General features: G+C 46.6%; 1 protein-coding gene across 2 annotated transcripts; it reads right to left on the bottom strand.

Moving 5' to 3' along the window:
- Window positions 1-5,546: 5,546 nt before the first annotated feature.
- LOC310681578 (uncharacterized protein) lies at window positions 5,547-14,246 on the bottom strand. 2 transcript variants are annotated; one of them, XM_083449574.1, is made up of 5 exons: window positions 13,956-14,246; window positions 12,106-12,183; window positions 10,708-11,275; window positions 8,806-8,886; window positions 5,547-8,152 (listed from the first exon to the last, which is right to left on the bottom strand). In XM_083449574.1, exons 2-5 carry the CDS (start codon window positions 12,160-12,162, stop codon window positions 7,707-7,709), a joined length of 1,152 nt encoding a protein of 383 aa, XP_083305700.1. In that variant the 5' UTR covers window positions 12,163-12,183; window positions 13,956-14,246; the 3' UTR covers window positions 5,547-7,706. The 2 variants fall into 2 exon arrangements, with proteins under 2 accessions (XP_083305700.1, XP_083305701.1); XM_083449575.1 differs by lacking the exon at window positions 12,106-12,183 and having other exon boundaries at window positions 6,259-8,152; window positions 13,956-14,219.
- Window positions 14,247-15,687: the final 1,441 nt, after the last annotated feature.

Raw genomic sequence — 15,687 nt, 5'->3', positions numbered from 1 at the left:
TCAGTGGGACAGTAATTCAGTTATTTGGAAAGCAGAGATCATTTAGCCTGCACCAGACCAGGTGATAATATTGTACTGCTGGGTGAGGAAAAGGTAATCTCTTGGGCCAAGTGAGGATTTTAGCTTTAATGGGGAGACATTCCCCCCACACACACACACCACCCCTTATAGCTCTGAGATAGCTACACAAAATTTCAGGGCAAATATCACTGATTTTTCCTGATCACGCTGCAATATCCAGTTTAAATTGATTTCTTCTGTAATATGTTTGATGTAAGAGATTATTCCCCAGAAACTCCTGCAGTTTCTCATGATAGTTGAAGTAATAATAAGTGGTGGTCCCAGACATTCGTGGCCCCCAGGAAAAATACTGAAGTTCTTTAGGACTAAGGATAATTTTACTTGGGATGTAGATGCTACTGCTCAGCTTGATTGCTTCCCTCCAAATTGTAAAGATTATGTGAAACTTGTGTTTATTGCATCCTACACAGCATTTGTTTTGAACATGACACATAGAAAACTATGCAAACGTTCTTCATTTTGATCTCGTTACATCACTCTAAAGTAATCATCATATTTGCAAGGGAAGGACTGTGTGGCAGAGCACACACAGAAGACCCCAAATTTAATCCCCTCTAAGCTGCTGCCAGTTTGTGTAGACAGCTAGACCATGGGTAGGCAAACTAAGGTCCGGGGGCCAGATCAGGCCCAAGTGCCTTCTGGATCCAGCCTTCGGACGGTCCGGGAATCACTGCATGGATCGCCAGCGTGTGTGTTTTTCCCCTCTGCCTCCCTCTCCCTCACACGGCGTCCCTCCCTCCTCCTGGCTTCTCCCTGCCCTGCCTAGAGGAGGATGGGGGCTGGGCTTTGTTGGTGCCACTCGAGCTGCCACCATTTTAAGCAGCCTCTCTCTGGAGCCCTTTTGCACGCCACTCATCGTCCCTCCGCCGCTGCTGCTGCCAGCTGCTGCTGCTCAGAAGACACAGGTAAGCAGCCACCGGGGCTCGTGGTGCTCTTGCATCATTTCCCCCCCAAAAAATATAGTTCCCCCCAACAAGGTCTGAGGGACAGTGGACCGGCCCCCTGCTGAAAAAGTTTGCTGACCCCTGAGCTAGACAGACTATCAGCCAGGTTCAGTATAAGGTAGCTCTGTGTGTTCATAATTGAAGTGATAGGTAATGGGGCCCTTTATATGTCCAGCTGTCCTTTGTCAACAACAAATTGTCGCTGTTTTTGTGTTGAATATATGCTATATATAAGGGACGCGGGTGGCACTGTGGGTTAAACCACAGAACCTAGGACTTGCCGATCAGAAGGTTGGTGGTTCGAATCCCAGCGACGGGGAGAGCTCCCGTTGTTCGGTCCCTGCACCTGCCAACCTAGCAGTTCGAAAGCACGTCGAAGTGCAAGTAGATAAATAGGTACTGCTCCAGCAGGAAGATAAACGGCGTTTCCGTGCGCTGCTCTGGTTCGCCAAAAGTGGCTTAGTCATGCGAGATGAGCACCGCAACCCCAGAGTCATCCGCGACTGGACCTAATGGTCAGGGGTCCCTTTACCTTTATATGCTATATGGTAATTTATGGACCTAATAGGTATCTAAAGCCACTTGCACATAACAAAATATGTATCTTATCAAAGTAATTGATATAGAAATGAGCAAACCAGTGATATTTTAGGGAGCAGGCTAGCAGGCGGGGCCCATTACTTACATCATGGGAGCATACACAACACAAAACACTGTTGCTGTATGTAGGTTTTATTTTACTTGTTTTTTATCTTATATTTTGGAAATGTACATCCAGTTGTTGTTTCTATTTTAAAAAATTTGGGGGCCGCAAGAGAGTGGGGCCCTAAACTATAGCTTGTTTGTCATATACGCAAATCCAGTACTGGGAAGAGTATTAAATAAAGATTAGAGAGGCACTTGCCTTTTGCTGCCCCCTTCTGGAGGAGAGTGGAAGTCAGTGAATGTTACCAAAAACTCTTCCAGACTTTAGAGCACAGGTTTTCAACCTTTTTGAGTCCATGGCTCCCTTGACCAACTACCTCTGTGGGGCTCAGGAGCCCAGTTATGTTACCCCTTGTCTGCCAAGCTGGCAGCCACTCACCCTTTTATGAACACCCTTGTGGAGTGTTCCCTCAGCCTCCTCTCCTTGGGGAAGGCAGAGATGTGAGAGGGCATAAGAGGAGGGAGGGAAGGAAGAGGAACAGAGGCCAGTGTTGCCCAAAGCATCCCTGTCCATCATTCAAGGCACCCCAGGGTGCCATGGCACACTGGTTGAAAACCTCTGCTTCAGAGAATTACATGCCGTTCTGATTTTTTTGTTTGTGGGTCCTTAAAAGCAGCAAAGCACGATCAAAACTGTGTTGGAGTTATCTGAGCGTAAGCATGAAATGTTTCCTTTGCAGAACCTTGAATCTCAAGCTGCTGCTTTGGGGCTAGCGACGGGGCTAAAATGGTTAAGGAAACTGCAAAATAATGTTGGCAAGGCGGCTCGAGCAGATATTCCTTCTTTCCTTCTGGAACCTCAGAGGTGCTCAGATGCACTCCCATGCAGTTTTTCATCCACAAAGCTTTTCATCCAGGGGTTAGGCAAAGTGTAACCTTCGACCTTTCGGGCTAGTGGCAAGGGAGGGGGCAAATGGGGGAACAGACTGGAAAGTTAGCAATAGATGGTAGTGGCACAGAAGAGGGGAGGTGACAGAGTGCTCTGCCTATTTTTGCCTCTGGCCCAGCGCACTACTAGCTTGCAGGGACACACACACAGAGACACCCCCCCACCCCCCAAAATGCACCCCACAACAGAACCCCACTTCTGCACTAAGCTAACACTCGCTGCTTAAGTGTCCCAACTGCCTGTTTTCTGGTACCTGTCCCTGGTAAATCACACGCCCTTTGGAACACTTGTTAACATGTTGGGTTTAATCAGGCCACAACTTAACGAGTCTCCATGAATTTAGCTACACAGAGGGGAGACGAACCTAGAGGGTCTGACAACCCACCGGCTGGGGGAAGCTGCGGGGAGTAGAGGCCCCAAGTGTGAGATGACTGACTAACAGGAAAACATATAAACAACCTGAAAGCAAATCAGGATGAGTTGCCCTGTCTCTGCAAATGAATGGGGACAAATGCTCGGCGAAGATGGCATATCATCTAACCTTGAAACCTTTGTGCCTTCCCTTCCACCACTACACTTAACTCCCCAGTACAAATAGTAAATATGCCTGAATGTTTCTGAATTGTGTTAACCATAATTCATACCCCACCCATCTGACTGGGTTTTCCCAGCCACTCTGAGCAGCTCCCAGCAGAATATTAAAAACATGATAAAACATCAAACATTAAAAAGTTCACTAAACAAGGCTGCCTTCAGATTTCTTCTAAAAGTCAGATAGCTGTTTATTTCCTTGACATCTAACGGGCACCGCTACCAAGAAGGCTCTCTGCCTGGTTCCCTGCAACCTCACTTCTTGCAGTGTGGGAACCGCCAGAAGGCCCTCAGAGCGGGACCTCAGTGTCCGGGCTGAATGATGGGGGTGGAGACTGGGTATACTGGGCCGAGGCCATTTAGGACTTTACAGGTCAGCAGCAACATTTTGAACTGTGCTCGGAAGCGTACTGGTCAGGTATGAGGCGACAGATTAGTGTTGCTCCGTTTGGCCTCCTCTGGGCAGAGTTCTGTACCTAAGCAGACTCATCACACCAGTGTGGTTGTAGATCTCGTGTAGATCCAAGCTGGGTTGTCTTCCCTACCATTAAAGGTAAAGGGACCCCTGACCATTAAGTCCAGTCGTGGCCGACTCTGGGGTTGCGGCACTCATCTCGCTTTATTGGCCAAGGGAGCCGGCGTACAGTTTCCAGCCATGTGATCAGCATGACTAAGCCACTTCTGGCGAACCAGAGCAGCGCATGGAAACACCATTTACCTTCCCGTCAGAGAGGTACCCATTTATCTACTTGCACTTTGACGTGCTTTCGAACTGCTAGGTTGGCAGGAGCAGGGACCGAGCAACAGGAGCTCACCCCGTTGCGGGGATTCGAACCGCTGACCTTCTGATCGGCAAGTCCTAGGCTGTGGTTTAACCCACAGCGCCACCCGCGTCCCACCCATTAGCTTGTTCAATTAGCTTGGTATTGTCTATACTGACTTGCAGGGTCTCATAGACTTGGGACTTTCTGCATGCAAGGCAAATGTTCTGTCCCTCACAGCGCCACCCGCGTCCCTCACCATTATCCCTCCCTTGATTCGCCTTGCATCCCTTGCCTGAAGCAGGTCAAAGTACTTAACCCTCCTTAAACCACATCCAATGAGCATGCAGCCTGCTGAGAACACATCATGCAGAAAGAGAGAGGGAGGCAAATTTGATTTGAAACAAAGTTTTTATGAAGCAGGGTTTATAATACAAGCAAGCCATTACAAAAGAAAGCTAAAATACCATTGTAACCTAGGATATCCCTTGTATTTCTCGACACAACCCTTGCCTGCCATCTTGCTGAAACAAGGGACCGAGCACACCTATCAAATCCATGGTACGCACAATTCTCATCAATTGCTTTTTTGTAGACAAAAATAATTTGCCCCCCATTCTCCAAAGGTCTGTGGCATGGCCTCTCCACAACTGCTTAAGCCCACTAATTCACCTGTTAATTCTATCCAACAAGTCAAAACTGGCTACCACTCTCAACTGGGTTGCCACTCTTTCAAGAAGTTATAGGTATTGCGTGCCTTTATGTATCTGCTGTATGGCAGAAGTGGGGAACTTTCAGCCCACCAGATGTTACTGAACTACAACTCCCATCAGCCCTAGCAATCACAGACAAAGGCCAGGGACCATGGGAGTTGAAGTTCAGAAACATCTGGAGGGCCAAGGTTTCCCCACACCTGCTATCGGGCTTAAGCAGCCCCAATTAGGGCTAAAGTTAGTCCTGTAGGATATCTCCGCTGCCCCATGTGATCCAAGGATATTCCCTAGCACAAAGCTTTCCAAACTGTGTGTCGTGACCCATTAGTGTGTTGACTGCAGTGTGTAGGTGTGTCGCACGAATACTCCCTGTTGTCGTCCCGGGGTTCAAAAGGGGTTAGTTTAACCTCCAGTTTGCTAGTAAAACTGAATTACTGTGTCGTGAAATGATGCATGTCTAAAAAGTGTTCCACCAACATGAAAATTTTGGAAAGCTCTGCCCTAGCACATACCCAAATAATCTTCGGTGTCTGCAAATGGCGGCAGAGATAAAAAAGAAGAGGAAGAAGAAGAAGAAGAAGAAGAAGAAGAAGAAGAAGAAGAAGAAGAAGAAGAAGAAGAAGAAGAAGAGTTTGGATTTGATATCCCGCCTTTCACTCCCTTTAAGGAGTCTCAAAGCGGCTAACATTCTCCTTTCCCTTCCTCCCCCACAACAAACACTCTGTGAGGTGAGTGGGGCTGAGAGACTTCAAAGAAGTGTGACTGGCCCAAGGTCACCCAGCAGCTGCATGTGGAGGAGCGGAGACTCGAACCCGGTTTCCCAGATTACAAGACTACCGCTCTTAACCACTACACCACAGCAGTGAGGAAGTTATCTTCCAGTAAAAACTGCCCACTGTTGTTTTTTTCCTAACTGAAAGATCCCTGGAAGTAAGTTTTAAAGCCACTCATGCACTGTAGCTTCCATGTTCCAACTGTATCATTTCGTATAGATCCTGAAGATCATTACTTAGGGTATCTATAAGCCTTCGCTGTATTCGCTGCATGCCACTAAGCCATGCACCTTTGTCCTACACGGTTACTTCCTGCAGCGATTATAGAGCGGCAGGCCTGCTCATGCGATGCGCTGAGTGTCAGCAACCAAGATGGGAGTTGCGCCAATCCCAGTTTATTGCTGCTAGTCCAGCAAGCCAGAGGAACTGGCACAGGTTACAAAAACAAAAGCCGGGGATGATTAAGAGAGCCACCCCCTCTCTCACTAGATGGTACCTCTCCTGTGAGATACTTTGCTCCCTTACTTCCTTTGCAGTGCCACCACCGAGCAGAGATGCTGTCCAGAAGCAACCAAACAGCACTCTTGCTTCCCTTCTTCTGATCACATCACCCTCCCCTTACATTGTCGTACTGAATCCCTGTTGATCTCGACAACCAACACTTAGCTTTTAGTTATTACACCATGGCATTTTTTTCAGCCGGAAAGTCTCCCATCTCTTATGTGGGCACCATTGGCATTATAAGAGAAGAAGGGAAACGTTCATGGCCAGTTCCGGCACCTAGAAAAATATCTCGTATCTCGTTTTTATCCTCATTCACCTATGCGAGCTCATCTGAAATCAGTCTGCATAGCATCTTCCGTGTCCTGCTGCTCTCCAGGTCGAATGCACGCCTCGCCCTCCCTTCCACTGATGAAGTCCTTCCACCTTCCACCTTCTCAGCCCCGTTTTTAAATCCATCTGTAACTTCTCCTTGCAACACCCATCTCACCTACCCAACATAAACATCCGAGGGCTAGGTCTGCACCATGGTTTTCAAAGCCTGTATCTACCAGTGACATCAAGACATGCTTCACCTCCCCACACCACAGATGGACCACGGAGGCCAGGCCATAGCTGTGCAGTGGATGTCATGCTTTCAGCCAGGAAAGGAAATGTTCTGACTTCTATGTATTACAAAAGCGATGATTTAGGAGGAAGGGGGATGACATGGGTGTCTTTTCTTTCCACTTCCTATTCAGCAGAAAAGGACCAAGCCTTAGCCATGGCAAGCTGATGCACGGAGGTGTCCAAAACCCTATGTTTAAGGACTGCATTACTGTTCTGGTCTATACTTCAACTAGCTTATGGTTAGCGTTAAATAAATGTTTGATATTAATTTATATTATGTTCCCACCCTACATGACACACTATTTCATGTATTATGTCCATAGTATATGCCCATCCTCTTTATCCTGTTTGCATAGAAGAAAGCTGGACCCACCTATCAAAAGAGGACAAAGAAACCAAGTAGCACAAGAGGGAAGCACAGAATTGTAGAATTGGAAGGGATCCTGAGGGTCATCTAGTCCAACTCTCTGCAATGCAAGAATCTCAACACATGGTCCCCCATCCGATTTGAAACCATAACGGACCCTGCTTAGCTTTGCAAATGTGCTAGCAAGCTTTATTGTTGCACCACTGGAAGAACCACTGTTGATCTCACTCCAATCATTGCATGTTTATGCCTCCTCCCAGACGATAACAGGGTGTTTTTAATTAAAACAGGGGGAAAGGAGTTTAAAACTTAAATGACGTTTCATGGAATACAAAATTTTTAAAAAGGAAGATGTGGAAGGGTGGTGGCATTGGCCATCAACATAATTAGGTGAGGACCCATTAAGATTTTTAGCACCTAATTGTCTAACCCACAGGGCCAATAAGGAACCAGATAATTAATCTTGGTGTCTTTGGAACATATGCTACAAAACAGTCTTCCGGAGCATCTAAATCCAAACACTTAAGAGTACAACGCTAGGCATAACTACTCAAAAGTAAGTCCCATTGAGTTCAAGGGGGCTCGTTTTCAGGAGAACGGGTACACGACTGAGGCTTCAGTAGCATATATTAGGCCTCACTGTTTATGTCCTATTCTAAGCATTAGAAACTCCAGCCGTTAATACAAATGCCTTTGGGTGTAGGCTCTCAATATATTGTCCCAGTAGCACCCAGCAACTTTAACTAGGAAACCCTCTTCCTCAGTAGTACAGTTACGGGCTGTACTTCTGTGGTCTCCGCCTGTGGTTCACCCGGGGCACCAGTGTCCTCCTGGGGACACCCGAACGGGAGGGGGGAGAGATGGCGGAGCGTGGCCGAGGGTGCCACGAGGGTGCAGGGGACACCGGCGTCTGCTCGACAGACTGCATCTGCACCAGCGATTCTAGCAGTTCTGTCTGGCGATGCATGATGGCAATGATTTGCGCCGTGTCGGCCCGGTCCCTCTCTCGGTCCTGGAGGTCTGCGGTGGCATACCGGTTCAAGGAAGACAGGATTCTGTCAGTTGCGGTCTGTACCCTCCTGTCTGCTATTCGCGACAATTCCATGACCAAGTCGTTCCTGGTTTTTCTTTGGCGCTTTCGGACTCTGGTCAGCCGCCCTTCGGAAGACAGAGTCGGGCAGTTGGGCAGCAGAGCTGACGAAGGGGCCACCGTTGCATCTGGAGATAGACAGGCACACACAAACACAAACACACACACAGCCATATATTAAAAAGGAGAGTGCACATTGCAATGTGATGCAAAAGGACTCTGGGTAGGTTAAATACCGTACTAACAAAATGAGTTCAGTGATGTATTTTCCCATTCCCCACCCCGCAGTTATGTTTTATTAAGTTTCAACATTTTTAACGTATACAATCAAAACACAACTTCATCTTTTCTCTTATTTTTCCATGGAGTTGTTGATTCTTCCCTTCTGCTGTACCCGATCGTCTATTAAATCGTAACCACAATATTATAATCTAATTACCTCTGTTGCTCATAGCTCAAATCTTGCTTGCGAGTTCATCATAATATAATATTTCTTTAAATAGTCTGCAAAAGGCATCCATTCTTGTGTAAAACACTCATAATTAGATTATCTTAATTTTGCCAGTTCTGCATAGTCTATTATCTTACTTATCCATTCTTCCTTGTTTGGGACATATAGAATCCTAGCTGCTGTTGCTAAATACATAAACAACTTTAACATTGGGGGGGGGGGGGAGGATTTCTGTCCCTATAGTACCGAACAGAAACACTTTGGGGTTTTTTTATATACTCATTTTAAACTTTTTTTTTTTATCTCGTCATGTTATCATTTCGTATTTACCCATTCTTGAACCTTTGGTTGATGAGCTGCCAGGGTTACTGAGGAACATAGAGGAGAGGGATGGAGCCGGATGATCAGCTTCTAGCGGGAACGAAAAAAGATGTGTGATTTAATATGTTTTATACATATGAAGAAGCCTGCTGGTCAAGCTAGGGCTGGGCAATATCTGGTTTTCAATATTGTGATATATCACCAGTTAAACATTGCAATATACCTATACAGTGGTACCTCGGTTTTCAAACATAATCTGTTCCAGAAGACCGTTCGAGTTCCAAAACATTCAAAAGCCGAAAACTCAAAACGGAAGCCTCAAAACAGAAAACTCAATACGGAAGCAGCGTTTCATGTTTGGCTTCCGAGGCGCATTCAAAAACAGAAGCATTTACTTCCGGGCTCACGGTGTTCGAAAACTGAAATGTTTGTTAACAGAGACGTTCGAAAACTGAGGTACCACTATATATCACAATGCCTGAAATCAGGATGGAGGCATTGGCTGGCTTCACGGTTTTCCCCACATTGTGATTTTTGCATAGTACACACGCCACACACACATACACATCACGATTCGCAATATATTGCCAGGTCAAAAATGATGAAACCAATATCATGATACCGGTTTTGGATGGTATATCAATATATTGCCCAGTCCTAGATCAGACCAAAGACCCATCTGGTCCAGCATTTCGTTCTCACATTAGACAAGCAAATACCTATGAGAAGCTTAGAATAGCATAAGTACACAGGCACTGTCCTGAACTAGAAGCAGCAGCATACTCCCAGGGAATGGCCTGAAGGAACAGGCCACATAAGAACGGCCTACTATTCAGAAGCATTGCTGCCTCCAACTTTGGAGGTGGACCATAGACATCATGGCTTGGCGCCATGGATGGCCCTCTCCTCCACCCCATTGCTGAAACCAAGCTTGTCTGTTCAGTGCTTGGATGGGAGACCGTTTGAGCACCACCTGCCCCTTGGGTTCCATGATGGAAGGAAGACAGGACGCAACTGTAAGAAAACATAATAAATAAACACAGCCACAGCACAGGCGGACCAATGCACTGAATCTCACAAGGTGCAACATCTGAAGGCCACATCTGTTCAGGGAAGTTTTTAAGGCTTGACGTTTTACTGCATTTTTATTATTTTGTTGGGAGCCGCCCAGAGTGGCTGGGGAAACCCAGTCAGTCAGCCTGGGCGGTGTATAAAGAAGAAGAAGGAGGAGGAGGAGGAGGAGGAGGAGGAGGAGGAGGAGACGAAGAATTTTTATTTATACCCTGCCCTCCCCAGCCAAGACCGGGCTCAGGGCGGCTAACAACCAATAATAAAAACAAGTTGATTAAAATACAATTTAAAAGATTAAGATACAACATTAAAACATTAGGGTGCAATTTCTTCATAGGAGGAGAAAGGAAAAAGAAAGAGGGGGAGGGAATCAAACTGATTCCAAGCCAAAGGCCAGGTGGAACAACTCTGTCTTACAGGCCCTGTGGAAAGAAATCAGATCCCGAAGGGCCCTGGTCTCATGAGGCAGAGCATTCCACCAGGCCGGAGCCAGAGTTGAAAAGGCCCTGACTCTGGTTGAAGCCAATCTAACTTCCTTAGGGCCCGGGACCACTAGGGTGTTGTTATTTATGGACCTTGAGGCTCTCCGTGGGGCATACCGGGAGAGGCGGTCCCATAGGTACAAGGGTCCTAGGCCGTGAAGGGCTTTAAAGGTCAAAAGCAGCACCTTAAATCTGACCCTGTACTCCACCGGGAGCCAGTGCAGCTGGAAAAGCACTGGGTGAATATGCTCCCATGGCAGAGACCCCGTGAGGAGCCTCGCTGCAGCATTCTGCACCCACTGAAGAATAAAATTATCATTGCTACAAGTTTCTCCCGGGCACAAAGCAGAGATCTTACTTGCTGCTGGCCAAGACATGCTTGGAGGCTTCGCGGAGACCGCCCTCGTCATGTAGAACATGGGACTGGGCGTGGCGGAATCGGAGATCTCCACAGCGATCTGTCTGCATGGGGAAAACTGATCCGGACTCTCGCTATAGTCCTCTGGCACCACGGGCGCGGCTCCTTCCGCCAGGGGACACGGGGAATTGGTATCCCCCGACGACTCCTCCGGCAGAGCAGCGTGCGGTAGCCTCCTTGGGGGCTGGAAGCCAGAATCGCCGGCCAATATCCTATCGAGCTGCTCGTAGAAAGGACACGTCATGCGCCCGCCCAGCGAAGAGGGGTTGTCCTTGGCCTTTTTGTAATCCCTCCGCATTGTTTTAGTCTTGGTCCGGCATTCCTGCGCAGTGCGTTCGTGTCCCCGCTTGGCCATCTCGCTTGCAATGACTTGGAAGGTGTCCATATTTCTGTAGCTGCTCTGAAGCAGCTTCTGGATTTTCTGCTCTCCCCATATATCCAGGAGGTCGATGACCTCGGTGTAGGCCCAGTTGTTTCCACGGCGGCTCATGGTGTTGAAATTAACAACCTATAAAAATATTATAATAATAACAACAAAACAACAACAACAACATTTATTTATATCCCGCCCTCCCCAGCCGAAGCCAGGCTCAGGGCGGCTAACAACAATAAAATAGTACAACATTCTAAAATCATTTCATTATAAAATTAATTCAAATCAAATTGATAGCAACCATTGGGCTAGAGTTCTGTGAAGATTGCCAAAGGAGGGAGTCAGGCTGTGCCCTGACCAAAGGCCTGGTGGAACAGCTGTGTCTTGCAGGCCCTGCGGAAAGATGTCAAGTCCTGCAGGGCCCTAGTCTCTTGTGACAGAGCGTTCCACCAGATCGGAGCCACAGCCATTTTTATGCTTTACATTAAATTATTGCTCTTATTATTCCTATTCTTATTGCTATTCCTATTCTTAAAATAAATTTGTATGCCGCCCCTTACCCGTAGGTCTCAGGGTGGTTCACAACACAAAGTTATAATATAAAAGCACAATTAAAACAATTAGCAATGCTAATGTATGCAAACTAATAAAAAGTACATTCCCCAACCAAAGCCCCTAAACAATCTCCCACTCCACAAATACAAAAATCTAAATTAACATATAACATTTTAAAACAATTTAAAACACACACACCCCAGTTAAAACCCCGTTCCCCCATTAAATAAACTTAAACTGAATTATCCATTACTCTATTGCAGTTTGCAAATTGTGGGTTAATTTTTTTATAGAAAATACAAGTATGTTTGAAAGGCTATGATGAACGTGTATGATGTTAATAATGTGCCAAGTTGAAATATGAATGGTGAGGAAAGATCCACACATTCAAAAATTGAAAGTCTACTTACAAACTGTCTTTCGGTCTTATTAGTTATTGGGTTGTTGTTGTTTTGTTTTTCAATCATTGGTGAATTTGCTCCGGATTCCTGGGAGTTCAAAACAATCAGATCAATGATCAAAACTGTGGTCAGTACAAAGAAACACAAAAAGAAATTCTACTTTTATTAGAACAGAAGAACAGCCCAACGGGATCAGACCAACAGCTCATCTACTCCAGCTCCCTGTTTTCACAGGGACCGTCCACATACCCATGGGAAGCCCACAAGCTGGACGTGAACACAACAGTGATATTTTGTCCTGCAGTTTCCAGCAACTGGTATTCAGAAGCATAATACCTCTGACCATGGAGGCAGAATATGGCCACTGTAGCAAGTAGCCACATTTTATTTTTGTCCTGGGTCATTTTTCTTTCCTCCCTCCAACACAACCCTCATCTTGAAGATATTTACTTTAGGACTGGGTGATCTACCAGTGATCATCCAAAACCGGTTCGAAGGCCATATTGTGATATCGGTTTCATAATTTTTGACCTGGCAATGTATCTTAAGTCATGGTGTGTGGGTGTGTGCGCACGATATGCAAAAAATAACAATGTGGGGGAAACCTGAAGCCAGCCAACGCCTCTACATAGCTCCATCCTGATTTCGAACATTGTGATATATAGATATATCGCGATGTTGCAAAACCAGATAGCACCCATCCCTACTTGACTTACAAGTCCAAATGTTCCTATGGAATGAAATTCGAAACAGAATTTCAAAGTTTGGTGCTTAAAGATGCATTTGTTTAGTCCTGCAGCCCAAGGGTAGTGTGTTCACACAACACACTGTTAAAACAAGGCAGCGGTGGCCATCGACTGGGATGGTTTCAAAAGGTGGTTAAACAAATTCATGGAGGACAAGGATTTCATTAGCGACCGACCACAATGGCTGTGTACCGGAGGTGGCATGTCTCTGAATAGTAATTGCTGGTGAGCCCGAGTGGGGAACAGGTTGTTGCGCTCATGCTGCGATTTGGGCTTTCCCAGGAGCAATTCCCTGGCCTCCCACCATTGCCATCACTGTGGCTTACCAAGAGGGAGAGAGGTAAGGGAGGGAGGATGTTGGTGTAAGTTGACTTCACTGGGCTGCCTGGGCAGTGCTGGCCTCCCTGCCACTCTGCCACTCCATGTACATAGCAGTGACACCAATTGTGAGAGGCCATGCAAGAAGTGACACCCGTGGCCTGCTCCCCTTGGCTACTGAGCAAATAGAGGACGCTAGACTAGATGGGGCTTTGGTCTGATCCAGCAAAGCTCTTCCTGTATTAACTGCGTTTTCCTGCAATTTATTGCTTGAAAAATGAGTGTTTCCTGTAACGGAAGCGCTAACTTCGGGAAAGACATTAAGCTCTATATAGCACTGATCTTAAGTGAATGCTCACAAACAAACCCAGCAAAACCACAGCATCTTTAACTCCAAACATCAAGTTAACACAAACCTGCACAGGGAGGGATACAGGGATCTCGTACTATTTAGGCCAACCATTTTTTTGCAACGCTTCTTAAAATGCAGAACACATCGAAGATGCTGCACTCATTTAACGTAATACGGGTCGAATCCCCTCTAGATTCAAGTGCACGGGACTGGGGGAGCAAATCATAGAGTGAAATAAAGCGAGGTAAATATGCACCGGCTCCTCTTTACTAGGGGCAGAAGCAACGATTTATAAACCGAAGAGGGAAGTATGCGCAAAGTAACGCGCGCGCAAGGGAATATACAGTATTACGGAGCGGCTGTGCTTTTGTCTTCCAGGAAGGAGCCCAGCAAACCCCCTCCTCCGGTTTTCATGCTCAGGGTCGGCCATCAAAGAAATCTACCTTTGTTACCCATGGGTAAAAGTTTTGCGCAGATCCATCAGCGAGAACTTCGGGTCCTTGCGCCCCTGCGAAATCATCCGCCGCCGCCACGCGACAGAAAACCTTGCGCACGCAAGCTTAGGCGAGGGGAGACAGGCAGGACCTCCCCCTCTGCTCCCCTCCGCAGGGGAGCTAAACCAGGATGGCTTCCCTTGGTCCCGATCTGCTTCCGCTCCTCCAAGCCCTTCCCTGCTTCTCTCACCAACTTCCCAAGCCAAGGCTGCCTTGCAGATACCCAAGATCCCTCCTACCAAAGCGCTAAGGGAGCATGTGCAAATGGCCTCGGAGCAGGACTGCGGGATGGTTTCCTTCATCCCTGTTACACTTGAAAGCAACTACACCTTTCCACTTTTCTTTTCTTTTGCAATAGTTTTTATTGTAAAAAGTTATCACATTAACAAATACATAACCATATGTAGGGATTTCTTTGTTCAACTGATGGAATATATACCGAAATGGCAAAACTGACCGGAAAGCTCAGGAACCAAGAAGACAACAAATTCAAGAAAGAATGGGGGAAATTTACAATTTATTTAGGAGACCACTGTAAGCAGGTGAAAACATTAGCAGGATTTTAGTAACACTTGTAATGTAACGGTTACAATAGATAACATGGAAAGATGTAAAATATGGATTAGGTAATAATAATGTGCAGGTGAAAATGTTGACAATGGGACCCATGGTGGGAGGTCGAAGGATTCAAAGAAACGCCTTTCCACTTTTCGAGTCGGTCTTTTCATGGCTTGAGACCCGGGCACCCGAGAGATTTATTATCTCCATGCGCACCTTAAGATTTTATTCCGAGGGGTACCAAGTAGCAGCGCTTCCCCCTAGAAAATTGCCCAGGCACCTGCGCCCTGATGCCGTTTTGGCACCAGCCAATTTTTCCAGCTCTCTTAATCTGTTCTGGTTTAAACTCATTTTCATGAATATTTTTCACACCGCTTTTAATGTTTTATTACATATCATAAATTCATTTTAATTCTTTGTTGCAGGGTGCCTTGAGAACATGTATATATATGGTCCCGTGCGGGGACTTCGTCACATGAGATAACAGTATAGGATCGGGCCCTAATGACCGCATCCCCGCACTCTCTGTCCACCCAGAAGTAGTCGTCAACTCATCTTTACTCAGAGTAGATTTACTGAAGTTGATGGCTAACTCTGAAATTCAGGGACCTATGCCACTCAGGCGCATTCATTTCAAAAAGAATCTACTCTGAGTATAAGTAAGCTAAATGCAACCGACTCTCAAGTAACTGGCTTAAGGATAGCAGTCTTCGTTTGTACCATTGCCTTTTCTCCAGCATCCCTGGGAAGGCCTATATGCATCAACAAATCAAGGGTGTTCTACTCCTGCGCCCGGCGGCTGACTTTTTAGAGACGCTCCCTAAAAGCGGAACATTCCATTCTTCCTCTCCCATCCGCCCACGCTCAGCCTCGAGAATCATAGAAACGGGAAAGAGTTACACCCCTCACTTTCTGTTCCCATTTGGACGCCGCCATATGCGGGGCTGTCCAGCGGAACTGGAACCCGATTCGCCCTCCGATCTCTATGGTAACGCTGCGCTGGGCCGCTTCGCGCATAAGCTACAGGCAAATGAGAACCGGAAGTATGGAGCTATATCTCCCGCGAGCAAAACTCCCTGCTCGTAACAAGCTGCTGGAGGAAGTTATGTTACCAACTTCCGGG

This window comes from Podarcis tiliguerta, assembly GCF_965153285.1.
Source record: "Podarcis tiliguerta genome assembly, chromosome: 7".
Taxonomy (NCBI): domain Eukaryota; kingdom Metazoa; phylum Chordata; class Lepidosauria; order Squamata; family Lacertidae; genus Podarcis; species Podarcis tiliguerta.
This window is presented reverse-complemented; position numbering and strand designations above follow the sequence as displayed.